General features: G+C 42.3%; 2 protein-coding genes across 3 annotated transcripts in view; one reads left to right on the top strand and one right to left on the bottom strand.

The window, feature by feature from the left end:
* The window catches only part of LOC126305268 (AP-2 complex subunit alpha-like), a 279,414-nt gene extending 261,015 nt beyond the window's left edge, over positions 1-18,399 (bottom strand). Inside the window, exons 1-2 of the mRNA XM_049992036.1 lie at positions 18,114-18,399; positions 17,730-17,816 (exon numbers count right to left, since the gene is read on the bottom strand). Coding sequence (XP_049847993.1) covers positions 17,730-17,793 — 64 coding nt within the window. The 5' untranslated portion in view covers positions 17,794-17,816; positions 18,114-18,399. The remainder of the gene's footprint in view (positions 1-17,729; positions 17,817-18,113) is intronic.
* A 340-nt stretch (positions 18,400-18,739) lies between these two features.
* The window catches only part of LOC126305269 (DNA-directed RNA polymerase III subunit RPC3-like), a 33,688-nt gene continuing 24,961 nt past the window's right edge, over positions 18,740-27,466 (top strand). For both annotated transcript variants that reach the window (XM_049992038.1, XM_049992037.1), the window contains exons 1-3: positions 18,740-18,891; positions 18,973-19,097; positions 19,166-19,299. In XM_049992038.1, the coding sequence (XP_049847995.1) occupies positions 18,745-18,891; positions 18,973-19,097; positions 19,166-19,299 (406 nt within the window). In that variant the 5' untranslated portion in view covers positions 18,740-18,744. The remainder of the gene's footprint in view (positions 18,892-18,972; positions 19,098-19,165; positions 19,300-27,466) is intronic.

Raw genomic sequence — 27,466 nt, 5'->3', positions numbered from 1 at the left:
AGAAGTTAAGCCAAGGTGGTGAAGGGTTCACACCCACCAAGAAAGGTGCAGGTAATGTGAAGTTAAGCTCCCATAGCTGGTGGCAAAAGCAGACTCCAGGAGGTAACAGAAGAGGGACACATCCCATACTGGCGATCAAAGAAATCATCAAAGGAGGCATAGGATGCGTGGCAAGAATGACAGACAAATGGCATTCATACCTACTGAGAAGAAAGTCATGGCGGTAGGACAGTGGTAGTTCAGCAGTTTTGGCATACACATTCTCAACCAAGCTAGTGCAAAATGCAACCATAGCCAAATGGAATGCCACAATGGTGGATAGTGTTGAGATGGTGTAAGATGGTTAGACTTGCAGACAGAAACAAAGCAACCATAGACTAGTTTCAAATGGACAACAGACTGCCACAAATGGTGGAGGGTGGTTCGCTCGGCACCCAAGGAAGTACCATTGAGAACATATAGGACACTGAGGAACCGCTTACAATGGACTGTCAGGTAAGACACATGGGAGGACCAAGAAATTCCTATTGAGCATGTACTTCCAACGAATGCAAGGGCAGTAAGTCAAAGATTTAGAGAGAGTGAGAGAAACAAATTGCGTTGTCAGAAATTCATACAGATGGTTTTGTCAGTGGAAAAGTGAAAGCCATTGTCGAAGCTCCAGGAGTAAAGACAATCAAGACATCACTGAAGCTTTCGGGCTCTTCAGCCACTAACAGGTGTTGTCTTTCCCTCTAGAAGAAACCTGGGAAGGGGGAGTGACCCAAGGGACCCCTTACTAGCGAGAGAAGCGGGGACAGATGTGCCCGATGGTTTGGGGGGAGGGGGGGGGGAGATGTTGCTCCCGAAGTAGGTGATGCAGGATCAATGTGGAGGGAAATGCCCCCACCATCAAGGGGGCACGTGTAGTCTTCCGGCTCAGAGGTGACCTGGGTTGGCAGAGCTGATGGTGCCAGAACTGTTGTAGCAGCGGCGTAAGACGATGTCATACGCACAGGATGCAGGCATTCAAATTTTCTCTTAGTCTCAGTGAAGGTCAGTCTGTCCAGGGTCTTGTATGCCATGATTTTCCTTTCTTTCTGGAGAATCCTGCAGTCAGGCAAGCAAGGCGAATGGTGCTCTCTGCAGTTCACACAGGTGGGAGGCGGGGCACATAAGAGTATTGGGATGAAATGGGCATCCGCAATCTCATCATGTGACACTGGAAGTACACTGGGAAGACATACGGCCAAACTTCCAGCACTTAAAGCACCGTATCAGGGGAGGGCTACAGGGCTTTTCATCACACTGGTAGACGATCACCTTGACCTGCTCAGGCAATGTATCACCCTCGAAGGCCAAGATGAAGGCACCGATGGCAATCTGGTTATCCTTCAGACCTCAGTGGACACGCCGGATGAAATGTAGACTTCGGCACTCTAAATTGGCGCGCAGCTTATCGTTGGACTGCAAAAGAAGGTCTCTGAATTATGATACCATGGGCCTTATTTAAGTTCTTATGGTGCGTGATGGTTACAGAAATATCCCCCAGCTTGTCACAACCATGTAACTCCCGTGACTGGACAGAGGATGCTATTTTGATCAAGACTGACCCAGATCTCATTTTGGGCAAGCCCTCCACCTCCCTGAATTTGCCCTCTAAGTGCTCAACAAGCCCCTGAGGCTTCATCGTCGTGAAAGATTCCCCATCAGCTCTAACATACAAGGTACCAGGGCGAATAAGATCCGCTGCCATCTTTGACCTGACAGTCCTCCCATGGTGTGGCCAGGAAGGGGAACGATTTGGGGTCATACTTCTGCACATTGAATTGAGCCCATGATCGCTTAGAGACTGCTGGTGTTTCACCACCAGCAAGAGATGATGGACTGCTTCATCATGTGTAATCAACCCTGATGCCACCCACTCCGACCAGGGGCCCTCCCCAAAGGCGCCACCCAGCCGCAGCAAAGGCTATCTGGCAGGATGGGCATTACCAGGAGTCCCAATGCCGCAGAGGGATGGGAATCTACCCCTTGGCATATGCTGGGAGTGCAGGCATCAGCAGAGCAATCCCTGTGTGGTCAGGGGGCTACAACCAACAGTGTACATGGTGGCCCCACCACAATGGACTGACTACAGTGCTGGATATCAGTTGCAAGTAAGTCCATGGTCATCATTGATGCAAAAATTGACACTGGATAGTGTATGGTGGAAAACGCACCCAGGAAGGTGTTCTCGCCCAAGAGATGGAGAATGGTTGGTTGGTTGGTTGGTTTGATGGGGGCTAAACAACGAGGTCATCAATCCCCTGTTCCAGTCAGACATACTTGTAAAAGGCCTAGACAGTAAAAGCGTAACGTCTGCACCCAGAGGGAGGGAACACCAAGGGGTACAGAGCTAAAATGAACACCACAATTATACAAAATAGAGGACACTTAAAAGCAGCAAAGCAAAGAGTAGACTACAGTAAAACAGACTACAGTGGTTGATTGATCAGATAAAAGGTCAACCACTCAACTACAAATGAAGAACCTCCAGCTGGAACCGTTGATAGAGGTACCAACACAACTTGTTACCATAAAAGACACTATTTTGGTATCCACATCACAATGAAAAGTCGCTGGAGTGGATGTAGCCTGAGAAATCATGCAAGAGCGTCCACACTAGAGCGAGTGATAAAACCCAGCTGCATGGATAAAACATAAAACTGAGTCAGCTATAGAGGCATTGCCACCTAGAATTAAAGGAAGTGCTGCTGGTAAATTAAAGGTCTGCGCAAGGGGGCTAAAAGGGAGCAGTCCATCAGAATATGGACCACTGTCAGCCCTGCATCACAGTGACACAGACAGGTTCTCACATTGAAGGAGATAGCTGTGAGTCAACCGCCTATGTCTAATTTGGAGACGGCACAGAACAACTGAATCCCTACACATGCTCCTCAAGCATGAGTTCCATATGGCCGTGGACGACTTTACCATGTGGAGCTTATTTGGTGTGTTCAAGACAGACCATTCAGAGCTCGAGACATCGCGGAGTTTGCGATGTAGGGCGAACCAGAGATCTCTTTCCATGAGACCAAGCTCCAGGGGTGGTGAAGTGGTGGCCTGCTTGGCCAAACAATCGACACATTCATTTCCTGGAATGCCGATGTGGCCCACGGTCCACACAAACGTCGCTGAATGACCACACACTGTGAGAGCAAAAATAGCACCTTGAATACCGTGCAGTGTAGCAAGGCTATGATGGTGCCAGGTGGTATCGTACACCTTCCGAAGATCAAATAGAACCGCAACTAGATGTTCTCACCGAGTAAAAGCTAATACGAATAGCCGACTCTAGCGAGACTAAATTGTCGATCGCTGAGTGGCCCTGATGGAAGACTGCCTATTGCTGGGCCAGGAGGCCCCGAGCTTTGAGGATCCACGAGTCGCCGACTCACCATCCGTTCCAGGAGTTTGCACATAACATTGGCAAGGCTGATAGGGAGATAGTTATCAACTAGCAGCGGATCTGCAACAGGTTTCAGCGTCAGGATGGTAACACTATCCTGCCAACGAGTTGGGAAAACACCCTCCGTCCAGATGCGGTTAAACAGAGTGAGGAATTCACCCTGACAGTGCGCCGAGAGACGGCGAAGAAACTGGTTGTGAATTCGGTCTGGACCTGGAGAGGTATCGGGGCAAGCTGTAATGGCACTGAAGAACTCCCACTCACTAAACGGGACATTGTATCGTTCCAACAGTGCATGCGAAATGCAACTGCGTATGCTCAACCTGCTCCTTAATGGCGTTGAATTCTGCGCTGCAGCCTGCTATCACTTAACTACAAGTGAAGTACTCTGCCAGAAGTTCGGCGATGGCGATTGGTTCAGTACAGAGTATACCCCGAAGAGGAAGGCAAGGGACAGACGCATGAGCGCGAAAGCCAAAAATGCACCAAACCCAGGACCACACCTGAGATGGGGAGGTGTGAGAACCTATGGTGGCAACATATCGTTCCCAGCAGGCCTGTATGCTCCGCCGGATTAACCACCGAGCCCAGGCCCGCAGCCCTTTAAAGGCAACCAGGTTCTCTAAGGGAAGGATGACGCCGGTGTAGTTGCAGGGCTCGCCGGCCATCCCAGATAGCTTCTGCAATCTCTGGTGTCCACCAAGGGACTGACTTACGCCTTAGGGTACTTTAACGACAGGGGACAGTTGCCTCAGCAGCAGAAACATTTGCCATATTGACCTCGTCCACTGCCAAATCAATGTTACCAGGAAGCGGAGCAATGGCCATAGTAGCTGAGGTGAAGGCTGCCCATTCAGTTCCATGAAGAGACCATTGTGGCAGCTGGTCAGGGGGGTTGGGATTGAAGAAGAGAAACCAGGACAGGAAAGTGGTCGCTATCACAGAGGTAGTCATGGAACCTCCAACTGGGGTATGGAAGAAGACCCGGGCTACTAAGAGAGGTCAATGGCCGAGTATGTGCCATGAGTCAAGCTAAAATATGTGGGAGCACCAGTGTCAAGAGGCAAATGCCCTGCTGTGCCAAGAGAGCCTCAATGTTCCTACCCTTGCCCGAGATCTGGGCCCCACCCCAGAAAGGGTGGTGGGCATTAAAGTCCTCCAAAAGGAGGAATGGGGAGGGGGGGGGGGGAGGGAGCTGGGCAAACAAGGCAGCTAGGTCAGCAAGAGGGACAACCTCATCCAGGGGAAGGTAGAGTGAACAGATGGCAAGCTCCATTTCTGCCCAGATTCTAACAGCCACAGCCTCGAGAGCTGTGTGAAGTGGCACTGGGGTACTAGGAACAGTGGCAAGAACATAAACGAAGACACCACCAGACACCCTGTCATACTCTACGCGGTTCTTATAGTAACCCCGGTATCCACAGAGAAAGGGGGTCCACCGAACAGGAAACCAGGTTTCCTGAAGGGCCAGACAAGTGGCAGGGAAGCGGCACAAAAGCTGTTTCAACTCAGCAAGGTGATGGAAAAAACCATAGCAATTTCGCTGAAGGATAATGGTATCCAACTGTGAAGATATGAAAGAACCTCGGTGGGGGGAGGGGGGGGGGGTGTGTGATAGGTCAAGCCTTAGAAGCGCTCGCCGCCACGAATTGCGAAGTAGCTTGATCAACTTCCATAGGAGCCGCGGGTCAGGCAACATCTAGCTCCTGAGTGGACGCTAGATGCTATCATCATCTTCAGGTGCAGTGGTGAACTCCTTTTCTGTCTCTATGTCTTTCTCCTTTTGCTTTTTCTTCTTTTTGGTAGGGTCCAGTTTGTCCTTCGATTTATCAGGGTGGGTGGGCTTTTCCACCCCAGTCTCATGGACCAACGAAGACCTGGAAGCCCTACGGCCCTCAGGTGGTGGTTTTTTCAGCCACTGGCTGACATCTGGAGGGGCAGTAACCAAGCGGGCACTTCTCCGGCGCAGAGGCGGGGACTGAAGTCCCCAAAGGAGGGGTTGTTCCTCCTGATGTTGAAAACAGGCGAGCAAAGGAAGAGGGTGTTCCTTTTAACTACCGCGCGGGGGGCTGGAGGGCGGGGGGGGGGGGGGGGGGGTGTAAGATAGACAGCCGAGCTAGAGGGCCCACAAAAAGCGGCTGAGCTTGGGGGCTCATCGCCAGAGATGGCGACATCGAAGTTGCTGCATATGGCGATGACATGCGCACAGGGTGAAGTCGATCATACTTGTGTTTAGCCTCTGTGTAAGTGAGCCTGCCCAAGGTCTTACACTCCATAATCTTCCATTCTTTTTGATAAACCGTGCAGTCTGGCGAGCAAGGTGAATGTTTCTGTTTGCAGTAGACACAAACAGGAGGTGGCGAACACGGGACATTGGGGTGGGAGGCACGTCTACAGTCCCGACAGGTAGGGTTGGCGTCACATCTATATGACATATGCCCAAACCTCCAGCACTTAAAGCAGAGCATGGGAGGAGGGATGTAAGGCTTAACATCACATCGATGTATCATCACTTGACCTTCTCGGGCAGGGTGTCACCCTTGAAAGCCAAGATGAATTCCCAGTGGCGATCCTACTATCTTTAGGTCCCCTGAAGACACATCGCACAAAGTGGACACTGCGGCGTTCCAGATTTGCACGGAGCTTGTCGTCAGATTGCAACAACAGGACACGATGAAAAGTCCCTGAACCATATTGAAGCCCTAATAAGGCGCAATGGAGACTGCAGCATCACCGAGCTTGTCACAAGCAAGCAATGCCCGTGACTGTGCTGGGGATGCTGTCTGTATGAGGACTGCTCCAGACCTCAATTTAGACATCCTTCAACTTCTCCAAACTTGTCCTCTAAATTTTCCACAAAAAACTGATGCTCTGCGGTCAGAAATGAGTCCCCATCTGTTCAGCTGCAAACCAAAAAACGAGGAGAATACGTCTCGTCAGGTAATTTAGACTGCCATTCCTCCCCTGGTGTGGGCGAGAAGGGAATGATTGGGGGTCATAATTTAAAGCATTGAACTTTCCTTTCTTAGAGACTCGTGCTTGCCCACTATTCATATTTCTTCTCATGGTGGTCCCACGAGCAGCTAGGGAAAGGAATGTCTACCCAGACAGAGCCCCACTTGCCTGGGTAAGCCTAATACAACCGGGGGCAGTAGGTTCCCCAGAGGTTGCCCGCTAGCAACTGTTCTACCTCAACAGCCATGCATCTCCTCAGGCCGTTAAGCCAAGATCCCCAGGCTCTGTACCATACAACATTCCACTGTCGCGCCTTACGATGGTCATTTAAGCACGCTCAGAGCGTACGGTATTGACGACTGGTGGTGCATCTCAGACCCCAGCTCAGAGACCCCGGGGTCGCCAAGCCCGTACCCAGCAACTAAACGCTGAGCCCCCTGATGGCATGGAGAATGGGCAGGACTGCAATGTGATGAGAAAGTGAGCTAAAGATCTCAAAGCACGATGGACACAATGCACCTTGTAAAGCATCCTTCCCCAATTGGCTTGCTCTTTGGGAAAATTTTGAAGAATGGAGTTCAAACCCTACAGGGAACCATCACATGAAGGCTGAAATGTGCGAAACTTCTTTTAGTCACCTCGTATGACAGGCAGGAATACCTCGGGCCTATTCTAACCCCCAGACCCGCAGGGGGGTCTGAAGAGACTGCTGGGGCCATGTGACCAGCAGTGGGAGAGAGCTTCACCTGCTTCATATGCGAGTCATCTGAGATAGGGCCAGCCACTCCAATTGGGGCTCTTCCCACGGCTGTCTCGGCAACAGCTACCTGCTGCTCAGAGCCTTGTGCCCCAGTCATGTCAGGCACATACTCCTTGACATAAATAGGGAGATATCAGCTTGTGTACCAACAGTGCTATCCCCACGCCATCAGGTGGCTACTACCGTGCAGGTACTTTACAATCCCAGTTCCCCATCCCCCACAACAGGAAAGGTACCATGTTGGGTTTTGGGCAGACTACCGAGTGCTTAGTTTCAGATATATTACCTTGCTGGAAAGTAAGGATATTAAGGTGGAAAGGCACAAAGATGGAACAGACACCACATTGGGCAACCTTCCCTGCACAATCTGTACCTCTGAAAAATTTGGAGAATTGGTGGAACGTCAAACCCCACAATGGGGGCACCATGTATTTATTAATGAAAAGACATACAGAGCAAAGGGAAGTGAAATGGAAAAGCAGAGTCCTAAATCTTGTACCAAATCCAAGCGGGACCTACCCCAGGAAGGCCATCTGAAGGAAAGGTGAGGGGAAAAGGGATAGTGGACATATAGAGGCTTACAGCACAGAACGCTAAACAATGCTGCAAAGGTTGGTGGGGCCCATGATAGCCAAGCACGTACACAGTGTAAGAGTTGTGAGCCACCCAGAAGGGGCAGCAAACGCAGAGTCAATGGATGTACACATGGTGATGTGAGCACTAGTGTCTTTACAGCTGCCAGCTGGAGTATGAAGGGGTATACCAGCAGTCATCCAGTTGACAATGGCCTGAGAGTGTTTGGTCAAAATCTCATGGCTTTTAACCACTTGCTGCAGCTGGGTACCCAAGAAAATTTTAGAGAGTTTTAAGCCTGTTTATTACTGTCCTGGGTTGTGTTGTTATGGATGCATTTGCACCTTTTTATGAGCATATGTCTGTCCTCCCCTAACATATTAGTTTTTTTAGAGTTGTCATATGTCCCACATTTGTCATTTCTGCAATCCAAATACAGGAGTAGGTGAAGTACTGAACATTGAGAGACCTAAAGTTATTTCGAATTTAGCCATTATTGTTGTATTGTTACTGTGACCCACTGTTTTCTGTTGAGATATTACTACAGCCATGGTTACAGTAATGTGATAATTAGTTTAAGTATTTTTAAGTTCATCTACTGAATTTCTATAATTCGCAAACAATGTTTTGCTGTTATTAACTGCAAGTAACAGCACACTGTAATTTGCAGTATGGTCCCCACAGTCTTCTCCTTCACTGCTGCTTTTAAAGAATTTCTATGTTTTGTTAATCATGTAACACTGACAGTTCATTACCCTTCCTGAGGCAAAGTTGCAACACAACCACTTTTATTCATTTTCCCTCCCTTTCTTTACTGAATGCCCATGAAGACAGATCCACATTATCGACAGACAGTTTTTGTACTGAACTGATTAATCCAGCTACCACCACCAATAACAAGATTCACAGTCATGGGTTATGCTGAGGATTTCTTCATACCATTCAATACACATGGACCTTCTCCTTATTTGTCCTGCAACTATGATTAAACTTTCCTGTCAAACAGGGTTTGACTTGCAGTCTACAAAGTATCCTGAAGTACAAGTTTAATTTCCATCCTGTATGACCCAGTTTTTCACATTCTTTCTGAAATACTTGGCGGCCCTTGGATTATTTAAACCAGGACAACAAAGGTTTTACTTTCCTTTTTGCTCTAGAAAGATAAGCACGTGACAAAGGAAATGCTTATGAGCTTTTTCCTCTTTAAATTTTCAAGTTTTTGATCTAGCAAGGTACATATCCAATATTTGACATAAGGGTTTCAATTGAGACTAGCACAGATCAAATAACCATTTGGACAACTACAATCAGATGTAACCAACTTTGTTTAAATCACTTCAGCTGAATGCTAAGATAATCTGTTTGGATAGTACATCACAGGATTTTTCCCACAGCCTTGTCTGACAAACCAAGGATTTCCCCTCTAAACAAGAACATTAGAGGGTTTCTTCATGTCATTCTGCTGCCCTATAATTTTACTACTTTGCCTTTGAGAATGTAAGTTTGCACACATAAACCTACACAAATACTTTACAAGCCACTATACAGAGCTCTACTTGGGATATTTAACAAATATTTGCCACTCTGTCTCTCCTTATTCATGTTTAGTTAGAGAAAATACCAACTGTAATGCATCTATTACATGCTGTAAGATCTCTAATGAACCATGCGAAGTAACACAGCAGTGCAGTCTACTTTGAACACTGGAGCTCTAATTCCATGCAAAAGTTTCCATACATTTATATTGGGCATGTGCGTGTGCACGCATGCACTCGTGGATGTGCACACACGCACAAACACGAGAGCACACCCAAACATACATTTGTCTGTATTTAGCTAACAGATCCTGTGTCACTGTAAAATTCATCCCTGAATGACTGAATATCATACTGAACTGTACAATGCTATTGAAGTACTTTATAGCTTTCAGTGTTTACACTACATTTCACTGCCAGTAACAGCTAATACACAGACCTTTAGGTTCATAAACCTCCAATATCTTCTTGGTTTCATCACTGATAAATAATTAAATGTAACATCTCTGCACCATACAGTTTTTAATTTAGATTAAATGCTGGAACAAGCAATACCAGTTCAATGTTATGCTGAAATAGATGAATTAAGACACAATGGACATTTTTTAGTTAAAACATGCCCTTCACAACCCACACACTTTTACTTGGCCCCTGAGTAGAGTATGCTGGGAGCGAAAGCTTTCAATCAGCTTGTAGCGCATTGGCTGCTGAGACCAACCCCATCTTTTCGAAGGGCAACAAACTTACAATGTAAAAAAGAACAAAAAATATAATGAGCGAGTTGCTAGAAGGGCCAGGCAAACCCTCTTCACTCATTTTTTTGAATATTAAAAATCACTGCATGCAACAACACACGCTTGCCAGCATTATATTCACAATTCTGTTGTGTAGCTGAGGTTGGCAATGGGTATAAACATTCTGGAATACAGAGGGACAAGTAAAAGTGCACCATCACTACATCGAAACCACAACAGATCTACTCCTCTGTGATATTTTATTTTTAATACTGCCTGAAAAGAAGAACAAGCTTCATACAGTCAGTGAAAATAAGTCCAAGAAATATTAGTACATGTGGAGCATATCTATCAGAAAAAAATGTTACTCTCTCTCATGTTTTTACTAGGCCTCTGAAAGAACTGAAGGGTCCCTTGATAATCCAGATATTTCAGGCTCATCCTGAAGGCTCTCATCTACATTGGGACAATTACTCCAATTTACACCTACGCTAACAGTATTTGCCAGATTCATTTAACTACCATATTTACATTAATCTGATGGACACTTTTTCACCATTTGCAGTATTCAAAACTGGGGTGTGCATATTATTTGATGGTGCATTACATTTGAGTACAAACTTCAATCCATCATTCACCAGCATCACTGAAATTTAGATGCTGTTCCTTAGATCACAATGTATTGTTGTACTTCTCAACCTTGTTACATTATTGTTACCCTATTACTGTGTAGTTATTCACATCACGTAGTCACGACATGGAGGGCAGGCAGAAAAGAACATCTTATGATGCTACTTTAAAGTGTGCTAACAGGAAGGCAGAATGAGAATTCATTGTAGCTGAGAACAACATTTGCTTACAAAGAAACAAATTTGCAGCTACTAGTACCACTGAGCACTCTATAACAAGTGACACCATAAGAACAAAGCAACAGAGATTGCTGTAGTTCTTAATATACTAAGGCAAGGGTTTAAAGCAAACCACGGATGAATTGATCACTTATGAAACTGGCAGGTTCACCTCTACACCGTACAACAGTACGCTAAAAGTTTCCACGGGATTTTGAGAAAAAGCCTAAAATTTCAGAGATACATCATCACACTTCAAGAAAGTGAAGTACTTTCCACTGGAGCAAGCAGGCAACACTGATTAGAAGCCAATTTGGTTTGATATGCTCCATAATTACACTACTGATGAGAAGGGGACTTAAGAAGCTACCATCAAAACATCTGTGCATAACTGTAATGTTGGCAATCATGGTAAGTGGGTACAAACTTCCTCTTTATTAATCTTTGGGAGGGGAAAAAAAACCAACACTCCTAAAAATGAAAAGTTGTTCCCTGATGATGTCATTGTTCAAAATCAAGCGACAAGATGGATGACAAAGTTTATGGATGACTTTAGCACATTGTCCTGATGGGCTTTCCAAACTACCATCAATGCTTTGTCTTCATGCATTTAATGGTCATCTCACTAATGACATAACTAAAGATCAACAGCCTTCCTGGAAGAATAACTTCATGTTACAACACCTAGACGTTAGTATAAGTAAACCTCTTAAAGATTACTTTCACAAACAGTACCAAAAATTTCTTGCGAACCAAACCATGAACTGACTCCGACAACAACCCCACCTCCACATTAAAGTACACTAGGTTTCAGCTTTTTGGAAAAGCATCTAAACAATAATGATCATAAAATCATTCATGAGATGGTGTATTTCAAATATTCTGGATGGAAGTGGAGATGACGTGCTCTGGAAAGAAACCGAGGATGGTGGGGAAAGAGAAAGTGAATGTTCCTGATGTAGTCTCCTCTGATACCAGTAATAATATTCGTGAATAATGAATAACACCTGTAATTTATGGTTTGTTCTTTTCACAGTAATGTAGGTAATCAAGTTAAGCATTCTCTTTTAGTAATGACTGTCACTTAGCAATGGTTCACTTAAATATTGTCATCATTTTGATAGTTCATATATGCGTCCATTGTTGTGTAATGAATTTAGCCTATCAGTTAATTAACACCTAATCTTTTTCCCCATTTAAACTGCAATGTTTCTTAGTTTAGTACAATGGCCATTTTTCCTTATGTAGGGAGTTAACAAAATAATCTGGCATTTGTAGGAGAAAGATGGCCATTCAAATTTCATGAAATTATCTTGTAACAAAGGAAAAAAAAATGTTTTGCTGTTTTCCACACCACCATGCTTATCATATCCACAATAATACAAAATGAACTGCTCTTCTTTCAACTTTTTCTACATCCTTCATCAATCCCATATGGTAAGGAGCCCAAATCACTTAGCAATATTCAAAAAGATAACAGACAAGATAGTGTGGGCAGACTTGTCAGCAGATCTGTTGCACCAGCAGAAGTGTTCTGTTAGTACAACAGACCTTAGTTGAATACCATACAACATTTCCTATGTTGTGGTTCAATTTAAGTGGTTTGTAATTGTAATATCTTGGTATTTAATTGAGTTTACCACCTTCAAATCTGTGGGGCTCATCATATAATGAAATTAACAGAATATTTAGTTATCATGTAGAAGAGATCACATGTTACACTGTTTAAAGTCAATTGTCACTTTTCATATCATGCAGATATTTTATCTACTTTTACAATTAATTTCGACTGGCTGATGACTTTGCTAGATGTTAAATACTATCATCATATTCAATCCATCTAAGAGACTCCCCAGGCTGTCTACTAAAACATTTACAATGACTGACAAAAAAAATTGAAGCACCCATTAGGACAGGAGGAAACATGAAACTTCACTGGTTAAGAGAGCATGTTATTTAATGATTACAAAATCAAGTCAAATTTAAAAAGAACTTAGCAGTATGAACCCACTGATCAATTTGATATTGCATTTCCTCTAGCCTGATTGCATCCACTGACTCAGTTGGAAAGCATGTCAAAGCCATTGCACCCTACACTGCAACAAGATGGCTCACAACAGTTATAATTAGTCCTTGATATCCCTAATATTAGCACTAGGACAGAGTTTACATCCGAGTTGGTTCAATAGAAGTTCTATTGCAGGCAGATCTGAGGAGCTTGCTTTGCTTGACACCACCTCGACATCACAGAGTTTATACACACATGCTCCATAAGTAAATAAGCATTATCCTATTAAAAAGGTCACCACTATACTGTTGCACGAGGTAACATGTGAGGATGCAGGACATTGGGACGTACCATGGATGCATCATCGTACCAGCAGAATTTATTCAATCACTACTAGCTGTAACCTAATGTCATACCTGATAGCTCTTACAATTTGAAACCAGCAGTAATATAGTGTTAGGCCTCTCAAAAACATTGGAAGAAAGGGGCTCTCCAGAGGTCAACACCATGCTCCACGACAGTGGTCATTATAGGTAGTACAGAACCGCAAGTCATCGCTGAACACAATACAGGATCATTCAGCAATAGTTCATAGTTCCCTGTCACAGCACCACTCCAAACACTGCCTTATTTGTTGTCAGACAGCAGGTACAGATGTGAGGGGGTTACAGTGTGCAACACAGTAGTTCTCACTTGTGGTGGTCAGACATGATTGACCAGAACTACGGTACGTATAGCTACCCTCACAGTCCCATTCCATCCAGCATCAGGCCACTGTCACAACCAAATGGACCAGAGATATTACACAATTTGTCCAGCTGGAGAGACCCACTACAAGGCCTCTTTCAAATTCTGTGGGTGCTAATTACACTCTCACATGAAGACACTCCATCTCCATTTCTTTCAGAGATCATTAAAGATCTGCCACTGTTGAGGCCCCTTGTTTGCCCTACCAGGCCTGGTAACAATATTAAACACGAACAACTAAATCTGATGATCATTCTACCTGTAAAAGAGAATTGTAACTCTTTTCATTTACATATCAATCATTCATGTGTAACCGTTACAATGACATCCGACCATGTCTTCCGAGTGCATCGCTTTTTTGGTCAGACAGTGCATATGGATTAAGATCGGCAGGGCACCGACAACACTTTCTTGGGGAACCACAAGCATTACGTTGTTTTTACTCAATAACTTCCCATCAATTAATACCAACTACGATCTTTCTGACAGTAAATCTCTAAGTCGCACAACTAGGATGATACTCCATAGACAAACAATTTGATGAGGAGCCACTTGTGATTAGCAGTGTCACAAACCCTCTGGAAATCTAGAAATTTGGAATTATTGTTGTTGTGGTCTTCAGTCCTGAAACTGGTTTGATGCAGCTCTCCATGCTACTCTATCCTGTGCAAGCTTCATCTCCCAGTACCTACTGCAACCTACATAATTTTGAATTCGTTTAGTGTAGTCATCTCTTGGTCTCCCTCTATGATTTTTACCCTCCACACTGCCCTCCAATACTAAATTGGTGATCCCATGATGCCTCAGAACATGTCCTAGCAACCGATCCCTTCTTCTGGTCAAGTTGTGCCACAAACTTCTGTTCTCCCCAATCCGATTCAATACTTCCTCATTAGTTATGTGATCTACCCATCTAATCTTCAGCATTCTTCTGTAGTACCACATTTCGAAAGCTTCTATTCCCTTCTTGTCCAAACTATTTATCATCCATGATTCACTTCCATACATGGCTACACTCCATACAAATACTTTCAGAAATGACTTCCTGACACTTAAATCTATACTTGATGTTAACAAATTTCTCTTCTTCAGAAACGCTTTCCTTGCCATTGCCAGTCTACATTTTATATCCTCTCTACTTCGACCATCATCAGTTATTTTGTTCCCCAAATAGCAAAACTCCTTTACTACTTTCAGTGTCTCATTTCCTAATCTAATTCCCTCAGCATCCCCAGATTTAATTCGACTACATTCTATTATCCTCGTTTTGCTTTTGTTGATGGTCATCTTATATCCTCCTTTCAAGACACTATCCATTCCATTCAACTGCTCTTCCAAGTCCTTTGCCACCTCTGACAGAATTACAATGTCATCGGCGAACCTCAAAGTTTTTATTTCTTCTCCATGGACTTTAATACCTACTCCGAATTTTTCCTTTTGTTTCCTTTACTGCTTGCTCAATATACAGATTGAATAACATCGGGGATAGACTACAGCCCTGTCTCACTCCCTTCCCAACCACTGCTTCCCTTTCATGTCCCTCGACTCATAACCGCCATTTGGTTTCTGTACAAATTGTAAATAGCGTTTCGCTCCCTGTATTTTACCCCTGCCACCTTCAGAATTTCAAATAGAGTATTCCAGTCAACATTGTCAAAAGCTTTCTCTAAGTCTACAAATGCTACAAACGTAGGTTTGCACTTCCTTAATTTAGCTTCTAAGTCGTAGGGTCAGTATTGCCTCACGTGTTCCAACATTTCTACAGAATCCAAACTGATCTTCCCCGAGGTCGGCTTCTACTAGTTTTTCCATTTGTCTGTAAAGAACTCGCGTTAACTTGACAAAAACTGGAAATGAGCGCATGGCATTGTTGGCTGGGAGGTCCCATCCAGAGGAGTTCGGCCGTTAAGTGCAAGTCTTATTTCAGTCGACACCACATTGGGTGACTTGCTTGTGGGTGGTGGTGGTGAAATGATAACACAACAAGCAGTCCACAAGCAGAGAAAATCTCCAACCCGCCCGGGAATCAAACCCGAGTCCGCTTGCACAGGAGGCTAGCATGTTATCACCCAGCTAAGCAGGCGAACAATTAACTTGAGATCCCCTTTCCGTAGTACTCATTAGTTCGCACAAATGTAGAGCCATTTTCGTTTCACAAGACTGATATTTTCTGAATCCTTATTGGTTGTGTGTCAACAGACCATTTTCTTTTAGAAACTTCATAATGTTGGAACACATTATATACTTCATACCATCTTGATGGAATTGTTTTGCTGAAGGTACTTCCACATTTACTGGACCTACTAAAATGTGTAGAGACTGGTAAATACTGTCATTGTAATACTTCCTAACAATGGAAGATTGTCATCATCCTTGGTATTCCCTGTGCACTAGAAAAAATTGGAAATTAACATACAAATATAAACTGATGGAAAACCCAGTTAAGTACACAGCAATATCCCACTAGTCATCTAAGACCTTCTGTCTCGTTGCTATACAACTTCCCCTATCAACACCCATTTGATGCTTAATCCCTTCATGTTAACCATAGTCCTACGTATCCTCACTTGTTTTTCCTTCCTTTGTGATTTGGCTTCTTCATATCAATGTCAGAAGTCACTACCAACACATCTAACAGATGCCACACAGTAACTTACACCCACACAGTCAGGCCACCACTTGTGAAGCGTGTATTTATAGTGAAGAGTTCTACTTTCAGTAGGATGAAGGTTTTACCGAGAACTTTGCAAAGTGGAACTACTGTCCCAGCCTTGTCCATACAGGTATTTCCTGGGCCTTATCTACATATGGACTTCACTGCACTGAACAGCCACAAAGGGGCATCTTTTTCGTCACAACACTGCCGAGAACAAACAAGGGATCCTTTATGATTTTTGTTGTGTGAGCATTATGTCCAACATCCTTAAAACAAAAACAGGCAGCAATGAAATTCAGCGGTGAAAAAGTCTGCACTGTGTAATGAAATAGGTGAATCATATTCGCTAAGGACTAAACTTCTTGCCATGTCCTGAAATGAACAGCTGTTCACATTTCATTCCATCCCACCCAAAATAGTATTTCCTGCTTACCAACTCCATTATTACTTTCCCATCCACTGTCATCTCCTGCTGGACGACACATATTTGAAGCAGCAAAATGCAAAACCTGTTCCATACGTCTGCCCAACACTACTTTTTACAGTCCAATCACTTTCATCAAATACAGAGGTCACTAGCAAAAGGAACAAAATTGTATACCACATTCATTGCAACCACTGACAGTTATCTACATGTGTATTGCCATGAACAAATTATCCACCTGGATGAATGACCACCACAAAACTACAACTAAAGTTACTGCATAACTGAGGTAGGAAATTCTGTGCAATATAATGCAGCTCACAATGTAGACTCCTGGACCATTCTGTACAATATCATGCAGCTGACAATCCATTCATTATGGCTTTCTGCTTCATAACATTTATGTTACTATATGCAACAGCACAATTTCTATAATACTGATGATCTCATGACCAACACATTTTGTAAATAGTGTTCTGCAATTTGAGCTGATATCTTTCTCTAATGAACACAACACTCCAAACAGTTATACTAAAGGCAGCAACCGAAGGCTACTCCAAGAGAAATACTGAAATTAAATCCATGTGCACATAAAAATGATATTCACTGACAGGTGTAAAAGCTGACTGGTCATTCTAATTTAATTGCCTAAGATTCCTACAATAACATATTTGCTCATTTTTCGAGTCAAAGTAATAATCATGCATACGTAGAACATGCTTAAATGTCATATACAAACATTTGTCAATCTCAGAACTATCAATGAACTTCAGCTGACATGCATGAATTTATAAAATTGTTTAATTACTTCCTACAATGATACCAATACTCAGAAACTTTAGTTTAATTTGGTTGAATAAAAATTTGGAGTTTCACAGAGTAATGCAAAGTAGGGCTTGTTTGTATCCAAACCAATGAAATATTTGATCAATGCACCACAATCTTCCCTAGATAAATTCATCCTTCATATTTGACAGGAAAAACTGTAAAATAAATTTGAGGGGAGGTACAACAGATTTTTTTGGTACTATTGGTGAAATAATAAACTACTATACTTACAGTTTCTTATATCCGAGATGAAAACGGCTAGCCCCCGCATACCGTCACCTCTAACTGCAGGCATTGTGGCTACGGTGTCTTGATTCGCTATAAACACACAACTGAGATCAAGCAGAGGAGTAACAACAGATGTGTATCAAACAGCTTTGGTTTAACAGACAACGTATTCCCAAACTAGCATTTTTTCCCCTAGAAGTAATTTGCCTATCAATGGTACAAGCAAAGACCCGCAAAAATACACGAAGTTACCGCATACTCATGTCAAATTTATCGTACGAGGTTATTTTTCCACTATGTAGTGCGGTGTTGTATATATGAAGTCTCGATCTGTATTTACTATACCTAAAGTTCATGCTACAATTTAGCGGGCTATACGGAACTTACCTCTATAAGAAACGCTCCTGCAACACAAACACACACTTAGCCTAAAGTTCGTGTAAAACTGTTCTTAAAGCAAGCACTTCAGTGAAACTATGGAGGTCGCCATTGGGAAATTGTGTCTTACACCCACTTGCTATGACAGGGCACTGCGATCAGCGGTAGGCGGTAGACTTTCAGACATGTCAATTTGCCTTGCCAACATAACTTAGGCAAATGCTCTCGCGTCGCTCTCGCAGTTACTTTATAACTGAAGATTACCGATTCTTTTACCAGTTTTGCATAAAAATGCTTTCACCTAACTAAAGAACACATGACGTCATATTTCTTTAATTTGCTGTCATTCAAATTCATACCAAAATCAAAATGTTAAATTGATTTCAATTTAAGTGACATATCTCATAAAAAGATTCAGTTTCAACATTTTATTGTTACGAAACTAGAAGCACGTTTGGTGTATTTATGACTCACTTCTATTGAATGTCAGAGATTTAGTGTGTTTCTGCATCGCTTACAATGTTTGCACTGTTTGGTGTTTTCATTCTAGTGGAGGTTATGTAGTGTGTGTGCGGGTGAGTGAAAAGGTGTAACTAGGTGCGTGTTTCCTTAAACATCGCTGTAATCGAGAATATCGAAGATGTCTGCTAAATATGGAAAATTATGCTGTCTTCTATTGTTAGAGCATTTTGGGGAAATCGTTGAAAAGGTTGCGTGCGATCTTATGAAATGGGGTACAAAACCGCTCAGATTAATTGTGGCTACTACACGTTTACCTCCGCCGAAGGTGAGAATTACAACACAGCATGTCCTGCTTGTTATGAATAACATGATTTCATTATATCAGTATCGTTTTCTTGGCTGACAGGTGAAGCAGGCCCTGCGGATCCTTATTCAATATGGTTTTGTAACGTTTTCCTCCAGCCAAGTTGCTTCTGTTGCTGAGTACACAGTGAAGCCAGAAAAAATTATATTACTTCTTCGTTATCCTAGGTAAATTTGTTCAACACATTAAAACGATGAATAAAAATCTGGCAGAAGGAGTAATGTGTGTGTTTTAGGTATCTGCTGTTAATAAAGACAAGGTTCGGTGATGAGGCTGAAATGATCGTAGAGGAAACCTTAAGAGTTGGTCAAGACACAGCATCAAGTATCATTATTAAGGCAGCAACACGACTGAAAGAGACTCTGAAAGGTATAGCCCCATACAAAACCAGACTATTACATTTGTTTATAAGTACAGTCATTATGCTGTGTGAATTGTATTGGTTTTAGTTAGTCTATGTAGTTAGAAAATAAATATATACTCGGGGCCGAATTACTTTCCCCATAAAAACTGATATGCCTCGCAAAGAGGGCCTCATGACCAAGGCGTTAAATTTCCATGTTATTTGACATTTAAACTTCCAGACACCATTTAGATCATTCCATTACATTACAAATAGAATAAAATTAAATTTGTATGAAGAGCAGAAGTTTCAGTAGTAATAGGAAATTATTTTTATTGTCAGTTATTTTGTTTGGCCCTTTAAAGGATGTCTGCAGCCCTTTGTTACCTTTAGTGTTCTTGTTTTTATCTTTCCAAATCTTCATCCTGACTCTATGGGCCTGTTATCTGTCTAGTATCCATGGAGTTTTGAACATGACTTCTGTGTGGTAGATGTTTGGATATGAACTTATGGCATTTGTTCATAAGTCTATTACCTATATAGCCTGTATAACATGTTTCCTGAGAGGCTGTCACAAGAGTTACAGAATAAGATAAAGCTTAACCACAGATAATGGCATAAAATAGTGTACTAAATATCAAATTCTTTATTTTGTTGTTGTATGTAATAGAAATGTAAGGAGATCAGAACTACACAAAAAGGACAAATTACTTGGGATGTGATTACATCCAGTTTCCACACAAGCTTGGTAACAAAGGGGGCTATTTCTCTGTGAAGTCGTTAGAGAGCTGTATTTGCAGTCAGTCACATAAATTTGACAAATTTGCCTGGAAGTGTTGAAAAATATTACACAATCTTCCAGCTTTGACAATTAATGCTATGAACAAGTGTGGCAACTTTGCATACAATGAAGCAATGTTTATCTGTCTTAGTAGTGGTATTGGAGCAGGAGTATGGGAATTTTGGGTGGGAATATTCTCATTATTAATGTTTCCAAATGTATTGAAACTTTGAAAATATCAGACTATAGTATTAAAATAAGGTTTTTCAACAGGGACATAAATATAACTACAGAGTGCACAGTGCTTCGTATATGGGATAACGTGATACATTCATTGTCTCTGGCAACTCACAGCCAAACTGTAACCTTTCATCCTGGCTTAGAATTTAGGCTACATTACAGGTCAGTCTGTCACCACAATGCACATTCGAACTATTAATTTAGACGCAAAATAATTGTCAGTGTCAGGTTCTATTTCTGTTTGGACAGATGTTGCAGACCATATCCTTATTGCGTTATAGGATGAAGCTGACAACAAATGACAGTAGTGTCAGTTGACCCACAGCAACCATCATTTAGTGCCGATGGTGACATCACTGTATTGTGAACTTAAATATACACAAGTTTCTTGGTAACTACATGGTCTGAAGGAAAAAAGGGAGGAACCCAGAAAACATATTCAGCTTTGTAAATGTACACAACATTGACAGGTATGAAAATGATTAGAACTGCAATTCTTTGTGATAAGCAGAACAGCCACCATAGTGCTTTAGTGTTGTTAGTGTATAATGTTCAAAATTGTTAAGGCTGTCATAGCTATTTGTTCACAAACTGCGTGTTTGCTTCTGCCTTGAGTTCTTTGGCTGACACGTGTTTGATGAATTTTGTGATGTTTTGACAGCACAAGTGGCTGGCATTATCAAAGCTTCACCCTCCATTGCTTATAGTGGACTGGAGTTGAGCTCACAGCCGCAGATCATATGTACCTGGTACACCAATGTTCAAAGGCTTTTCAGTGGTTATTTCCATTGCAGGTCTCTTCTTGTTACCTGCAACAATCATTCACTGCAGCAGGAGAATCCAGGATCCATTCACTTAGAGACTTTCTCCTTCTTTCATGTTGAACAGTTCTCATGTTTGTGTATATCTATAGTTTCTCTGAACAAGCAGGTGTGATTGCTTTTCTCTATAGCCAGAACATTTGTGTCGGCGAATTTTACTATGTGGTCAGCCTCACACAGTGTGTGCTCTGCCATGGCCAATTTCTCCACCAACCTCAACCAGCAATTCCGATTATGTTCTGTGGTCCTGGTGTTGGTTAATTGTCCGGTCATTCCAACATAAACTTTGGTATGCATAAATTCCTGACATTGCAAGTGGGTCCTTTTTCTCCTTTGCCAATCTGAGACACTCTTTGATCTTCTTTGTCAGTTTATAAAAAGGCTTTCTGGTGTGTTTGTACAATATACTGCCAATTTGTCCGTCTCTATAGTAATGTATAGCAGAAAGGCTGTGCCCGAAAATTCTTTATCCAGTGTGTCACTTCACCAAGTGTTTGACTGTGTTACACTTCTTATACAGCGGTTGGAGTACTCATTGCTCCTCAGAAAGCATCTCATGTCTGAGATGTATTTGTCTTGCATGCTTTAAGAGTGTATTAATCATGCCTCCTTTCTGGCTAATCATGCCTCCTTTCTGGCGTGTGTGGTAATTTGGCAGTTTGTGCTGGTATCGGTCCGTGTGTGTTGGTATTTGATACACGTTGTGTCCCAGGTTTTCGCCATCCATTGTGACCAGCACATCTAGAAATGGTAGCTGTTTGTTCTTTTCTACTTCCGTGGTAAATTTCGTGTTGGCATGGAGACTGTCAAGTGCCTTTGGAAGTCACTGAGCTGTTTGTCACTATGGCTCCACACAACAAAGGTATCATCGATGTATCTGTATCACACCTTTGTTTACAACGTGCAAAGTCCAGTGCCTGTGCTTTGAAATAGTCCATGAAGAAATTGGCCATCACTGGACTAAACCCATGGTGACACCTTCCAGCTGTTCATGGAAGTTGCCATTTCATATGAAATTCATTGTGGTGACACGCGTGAAAGAGCATGGTGGTGTCTTGTGGGGAAAATGGAACCGATATGCTCCAGAGAATCATCGAGTGGCACTTTGGTAAACAAAGAAAAAACATCAAAGCTGGCCAGGATGTCATTTGGTCCAAGTTCGTTTCTTCAGCTTTTGAATGTAATGTCCTTAGTCCTTTATGTATGTGTGAGTCTTCACCAAGTGCGGCTGGAGCATAGAGGGCAAGTGTTTTGCCAGTTTACACTCTGTGAGCCAGGAATGCTAACAGCCAGTCTTAGTGGAACATTATTCTTATGGATCTTTGGTAACCCATACAGCAAAGGTGGTAGACCCTCTGTGTTGCACTGGCTCCTCTGTACATCTGCCGAGAGAGATGATGCCTTGATTAATCAGTTTGTATTCCGTATGATCTGCTGTGACGGGTCTGCACTTGGTATTTTCGTTGAGGAGAAGAAGAAGAAGAAATTAAAATTTGGCCCAAACAACATCCTGATCAGCTTTGATGTTATTTCTTTGTTTTCCAAAATGCCACTCAGTGATTCTCTGGAGCACATTGGTTCCATTTTCCCGCAAGACATCACCAAGCTCTTTCATGTGTGTCTCATCACGAGCTGTTTCACATGGATTGACAGCTGTTACAAACAGCTGGAAGGTGTCGCCATGGATAGACCTCTTAGTTCAGTGGTGGCCAACTTCATCAACCGTTTCAAAGCACAGGTACTGAACATGGTACCTTGTAAACCCAAGGTGTGGTACAGATACATCAATGATACCTTCGTTGTGTGGAGCCATGGTGACGAACAACTCGGTGACTTCTTAAGGCACTTCAACAGTCTCCATGGCAACACGAAATTTACCACAGAAGTAGAAAAGAGCTACCCTTGCTGGTTGCAAGGGGTTGTGAAAACCTAGAACACAGCAGGTATCAAAAACACACACACAGGAACTGATACCTGCACAAACTGTCGAATCAACACCTGAGCCAGAAAAGAGGAGTGATTAATATGCTCATGACTCTAGCGCGATAAATATGTGAGCCACAACATCCCATACGTGTGATGCAACACCTGGAAAATGTTCTGAGCAGCCAACACCTGGAAAGTGTTCTGAGGAGCAGTATGTACTCCACCAGTTGCATAATGAGGGTAAGAATGTCAAACACTCGGTGAAGTGACATCGTAAAAAGAAATGTCAGCTATGGACTTTCTGCCATAGAATTCCCAGAGTGACAGGCGGAATCAGTCGTATATTGTGCAAACACAACATAAAATTTATTTATAGACCGACAAAGATCAAAGTGTGTGTCAGATCGACAAGGAGAAAAGGGATCCATTTGCAATGTCACGAATATACCACATACCATGTATATGAGGAAGAGTTTATGTTGGAATGACTGGACAATCAATCAGCACCAGGACCACAGAATGCAAGCAGCATTACAAGTTGGGGCAGGTGAAGAAATCGGACATTCTGGCTGGAAAGAAGAGCTGTCACACCTACATGTACAGAAAAGCTATAGAAATACACAAAAATGAAAATAGCTCCAACAGGATAGAAGAATGCCTCATGGTGAACGCACCATGGATTTCCGTGCTGCAGCGAACAACCGTTGTAGGTAGCAAGAGGAGAACCCCAACAAATGACCATGGGAAAGCCCTTGGATGTTAGTGAGCCAGGTACATATAATATGTGGCTGTGAAATCAACTCCAGTCGACCACCAACAACGGAGGGTGAAGCTTTGGCAATGTCAGCCACACATGTTAGCAGAATGCCATAAAAATCGTCAAATAAACATCAGCCAAAGAACCAGAGGCTGAAGCCTATAGTGTCGTTACCAGGCATAAGGGGTGTGAAGCATCAGAAGTTTAGTGATTAATGTTAATGACATAGAGATGCCACGTAATCATGTGCGACAGTTTGAAAGCAGCTACATTATGGTCTGCTGGTTGAATCGTATAATATACAGATTAGTAGGACATTCAGATTTGACAATGCTGGACTGCAACAGTTGTGAGGACAGACATTTGTCGTTACGGTTCCGGTCAACCACCTCAAGGGGAGATAGCAGTATTGTGCGCCAAGCACATTGTAACCATTAAACATCTGCACCTGCCGTTAGAGAACAAGTAGTGCACTCCATGCAATACTCTGTTATATTACACCATTGCTAGAAGGCTAGAGTAGCTGGCCTATTGAATTACTGTTCCATCTGTGGCTGCTGGCGACATCACAAAACTAATGTTACGGAGCACGGTGGCGCAGTGGTTAGCACACTGGACTCACATTCAAGAAGAGGACAGTTTAGATCTGTAACTGACCATCTGGATGTATCTTTTCTGCAATTTCCCCAAATCTGTCAAAGCAAATGCCGATTTTCTTCTCCATAATTGAACCATTGTGAGCTTGTGCTCCATCCCTAGTGACCTCAATGTAAGTGGGGCTTTAAACCCTAATCTACCTCCACTGCTGCTCAATCTGCATGACTGTACCTGGTGACATTATGGTTTTCTTCCCTAGATAACTGCAACTTCTCAAGTCCTTAGTCACTTTTATGCATCTCAAGTTTCTTTTAACTACCTGCTAAGGCATGCCTGGATCATTGCGGAAGTGACTTAAAACTGTGATTGCACATGTGAGGTTAGGTTGTGTTCTCATTTGTGTATACTTCAAGCTGCCTACAGCTTCTCTGCAAGGAACGTTTCTTGTAACTGCTCTCTTCTTCTGTCTTGGCACTCATATCGTTTATGGGCACTTGATTGTTGTCCAAGGAGCCAACACTGGAATGCAATCCTTCATGTTGTATTTATGTAGGATTTTTGGTCTGTACAGGCTGGTCAGCTGAGACTAAAAAGCTTGTAAGGGTGTTGCAGGATTGGTTGCGCTGAGAAATAATTATTAGGAAAAAAATTCAGTACAGTGTGCAATTTCAGAGTTAATTAGCATTGAAGTTAGCTGATGAGACTGATGTGTGCTCAGATTCAAGTGGTCCACCAGATGCAATTAGTACCAGTTGTTCTTGTAATCTAGATGACAACACACCAGACTGCTCGGCCTTTGGCTGGGGTCAGTCCATACTACCACCCAATGACTGATTTTTTTTTTTAATTGTTGTCTTGTTCAGTTTTATGAAACAAAATGAAGAACACATTTACTGACAACATTCCTAGTAGGCTGTTTGTCATGCACAATGGCATCGTTGGCTAATTTCAGTACTAATTAACTTGGAAATGGCACAATGTATCAGATTTTTTTCTTAACAATTCTCTCTCAGTGCAACCCACAAGCTTTTCAGACCATTTTTGACCATGCTGTGTAATGAGATCAATCCATCCACAATAATCTACTTTTGTGACTCTGAAGCCCGAGCGATTCGACACCTACTTCTACCTCTTTCAGTTTAAGTTTCCCTTTGAGTTGCTTTTTTTTTCCTGAAAAGGAACATACCAGCACCAGTAATTGCAACAATTACTGTTATCTTCATCATTCTTCAGATAAGCACGTGGGTCTTCTCTACTACTTGTAAATTTCAAGTTTGAGTGCTTCATTTAACTTAATATTCCAGGTGCAGCTACACTGTTTTTGCCTGTAAACTGTTTGCTTAATCTCATGATATAGTTTTTTAAACAGTTCTAGAGCTGGATTTTGGCATAAATTTCTCATTTCAGATTGTATTGTAGGAATGCTGCAGCTACATCAATTGATATTTAATAGTTATGGTGAACAGATACCTTAATGATTCATAGCAGATTACTGGGGCATATGTCTTTTCATACTTCATACCCTTTGTTGATCTTCTTGTGCAATTAACCACAAAAACTCAATATTTTGGATTCATAATTATTATTTGGAAACTTCCTTTTTGTTACAGGACCAATATCATGCTCCAGCAGCAAAACAACTGAACTCTAGATCTCTTACTCCATGCATTTCGAAATTTCAGTTGTTTTGAGTAGAAAATAAATTTAACACAAAGAACAATTATTTACAGGACTGTAGTTTACAATCATAAACATAACCCTAAATCATCCCCCCCTCCTCCCCTCCCCCTTTTGGGTAATTTCACAACTCAGCCAAATTGGGTAACTTGGGTAATTCTCATTGATGAGGCTGTTGGAGGTGTGGGTAACTCATTCAGTGGTGAAGTGGTGTTTAGATTACCTGTAGAACACGAGTGTTAGAGTTCACATGAATGTGGTCAGATTTCAGTCTGTCAAGTGAGGTGTTCATTGGTACATCCTTAATTTTTAGGGTGAAATACTATATTTTTTGCTCAAAGACTTCATAGGGGAGCTTCGTAGGGAGGTTCTAGTTTGGCTTTCACTTTGTCATTCCTCTTAAGTATATGAGTTGTATTATACAGATCTTTACTAACAAATGGTGTTTCCTATGTTTGTAAGTGAGAAATCTGTTTTCCGCCTTACAATGTAATCACCAATGTTAGTCATGCCATATGGCATCTCCACAGCTGTTGAGCCATTTTACTCTCTCATACAGCACTGCAGTCCTAGTAGAAGTGTTGGTATTATGTCACTCCATTTATTTTTATAATATACTCTGATGGCTGTCTTCAATCTTCAATAGACTCTCTCTATTTTCCAATTTTATTGTGGGTGGTATACCGTAGTCTGAGTTCATTTAGAACCACAAGTCTAAGCTAATGCATAGAACAGTTCTGATTGGAACTGTGTTCCTTGGTCAGTTACCATTTGATTAGATGCTCCAAATCTTTTGATCCAGGAGTAACGAAATGCTCGTGCTGTGCTTTGTGCATGCACATCTTCAATGGAGTGACGTCTAATTACTGTACTGATCAATGCATATTAAACAGTAGGATGATACATCTGAGAGAGGCAGGGGGTCAGTTAGATCAATATGTACAAATTTAAATCGTCCCTCTGTGCTTGGATTCTGGTTAATAGCAAATTTAATATGTGTAGTCGCTTTGTTTTTGTGGCATGCTGTGCAAGATTTCGCCCAGTTGTGGATATCTCATTTTATGTTTGACCATATAAATTTGCACCTGAGTAATATCACAGAAGAGTTAATACCAGCAAATGACAAACTGTAGTAATACTGGAAGATGGAACATCTAAATTGTTGAGGAATATAAGGATGGATGTTACTTGTTGCACATCACACCATAATAATCTTCCACTAGGGGTTTCATGCTGTTTAAATTTCAGTGAGCCATGATGACAAGAGTGAACTTTCTAGAGTTCTTCATTACTCACTTGAGCATCTGCTCTCTTCTCATAATCAATTTCTTCCAGTGTGGATAGATTGACAATCACACTATTTTCTTTTCCAGAAATGTGTCTGATAGCTGTCA

The sequence above is a fragment of the Schistocerca gregaria genome, unplaced genomic scaffold (assembly GCF_023897955.1).
Source record: "Schistocerca gregaria isolate iqSchGreg1 unplaced genomic scaffold, iqSchGreg1.2 ptg000304l, whole genome shotgun sequence".
Lineage (NCBI taxonomy): Eukaryota > Metazoa > Arthropoda > Insecta > Orthoptera > Acrididae > Schistocerca > Schistocerca gregaria.
Note: the sequence above shows the minus strand (reverse complement) of the source record. Positions and strands in the feature narration are given on the sequence as shown.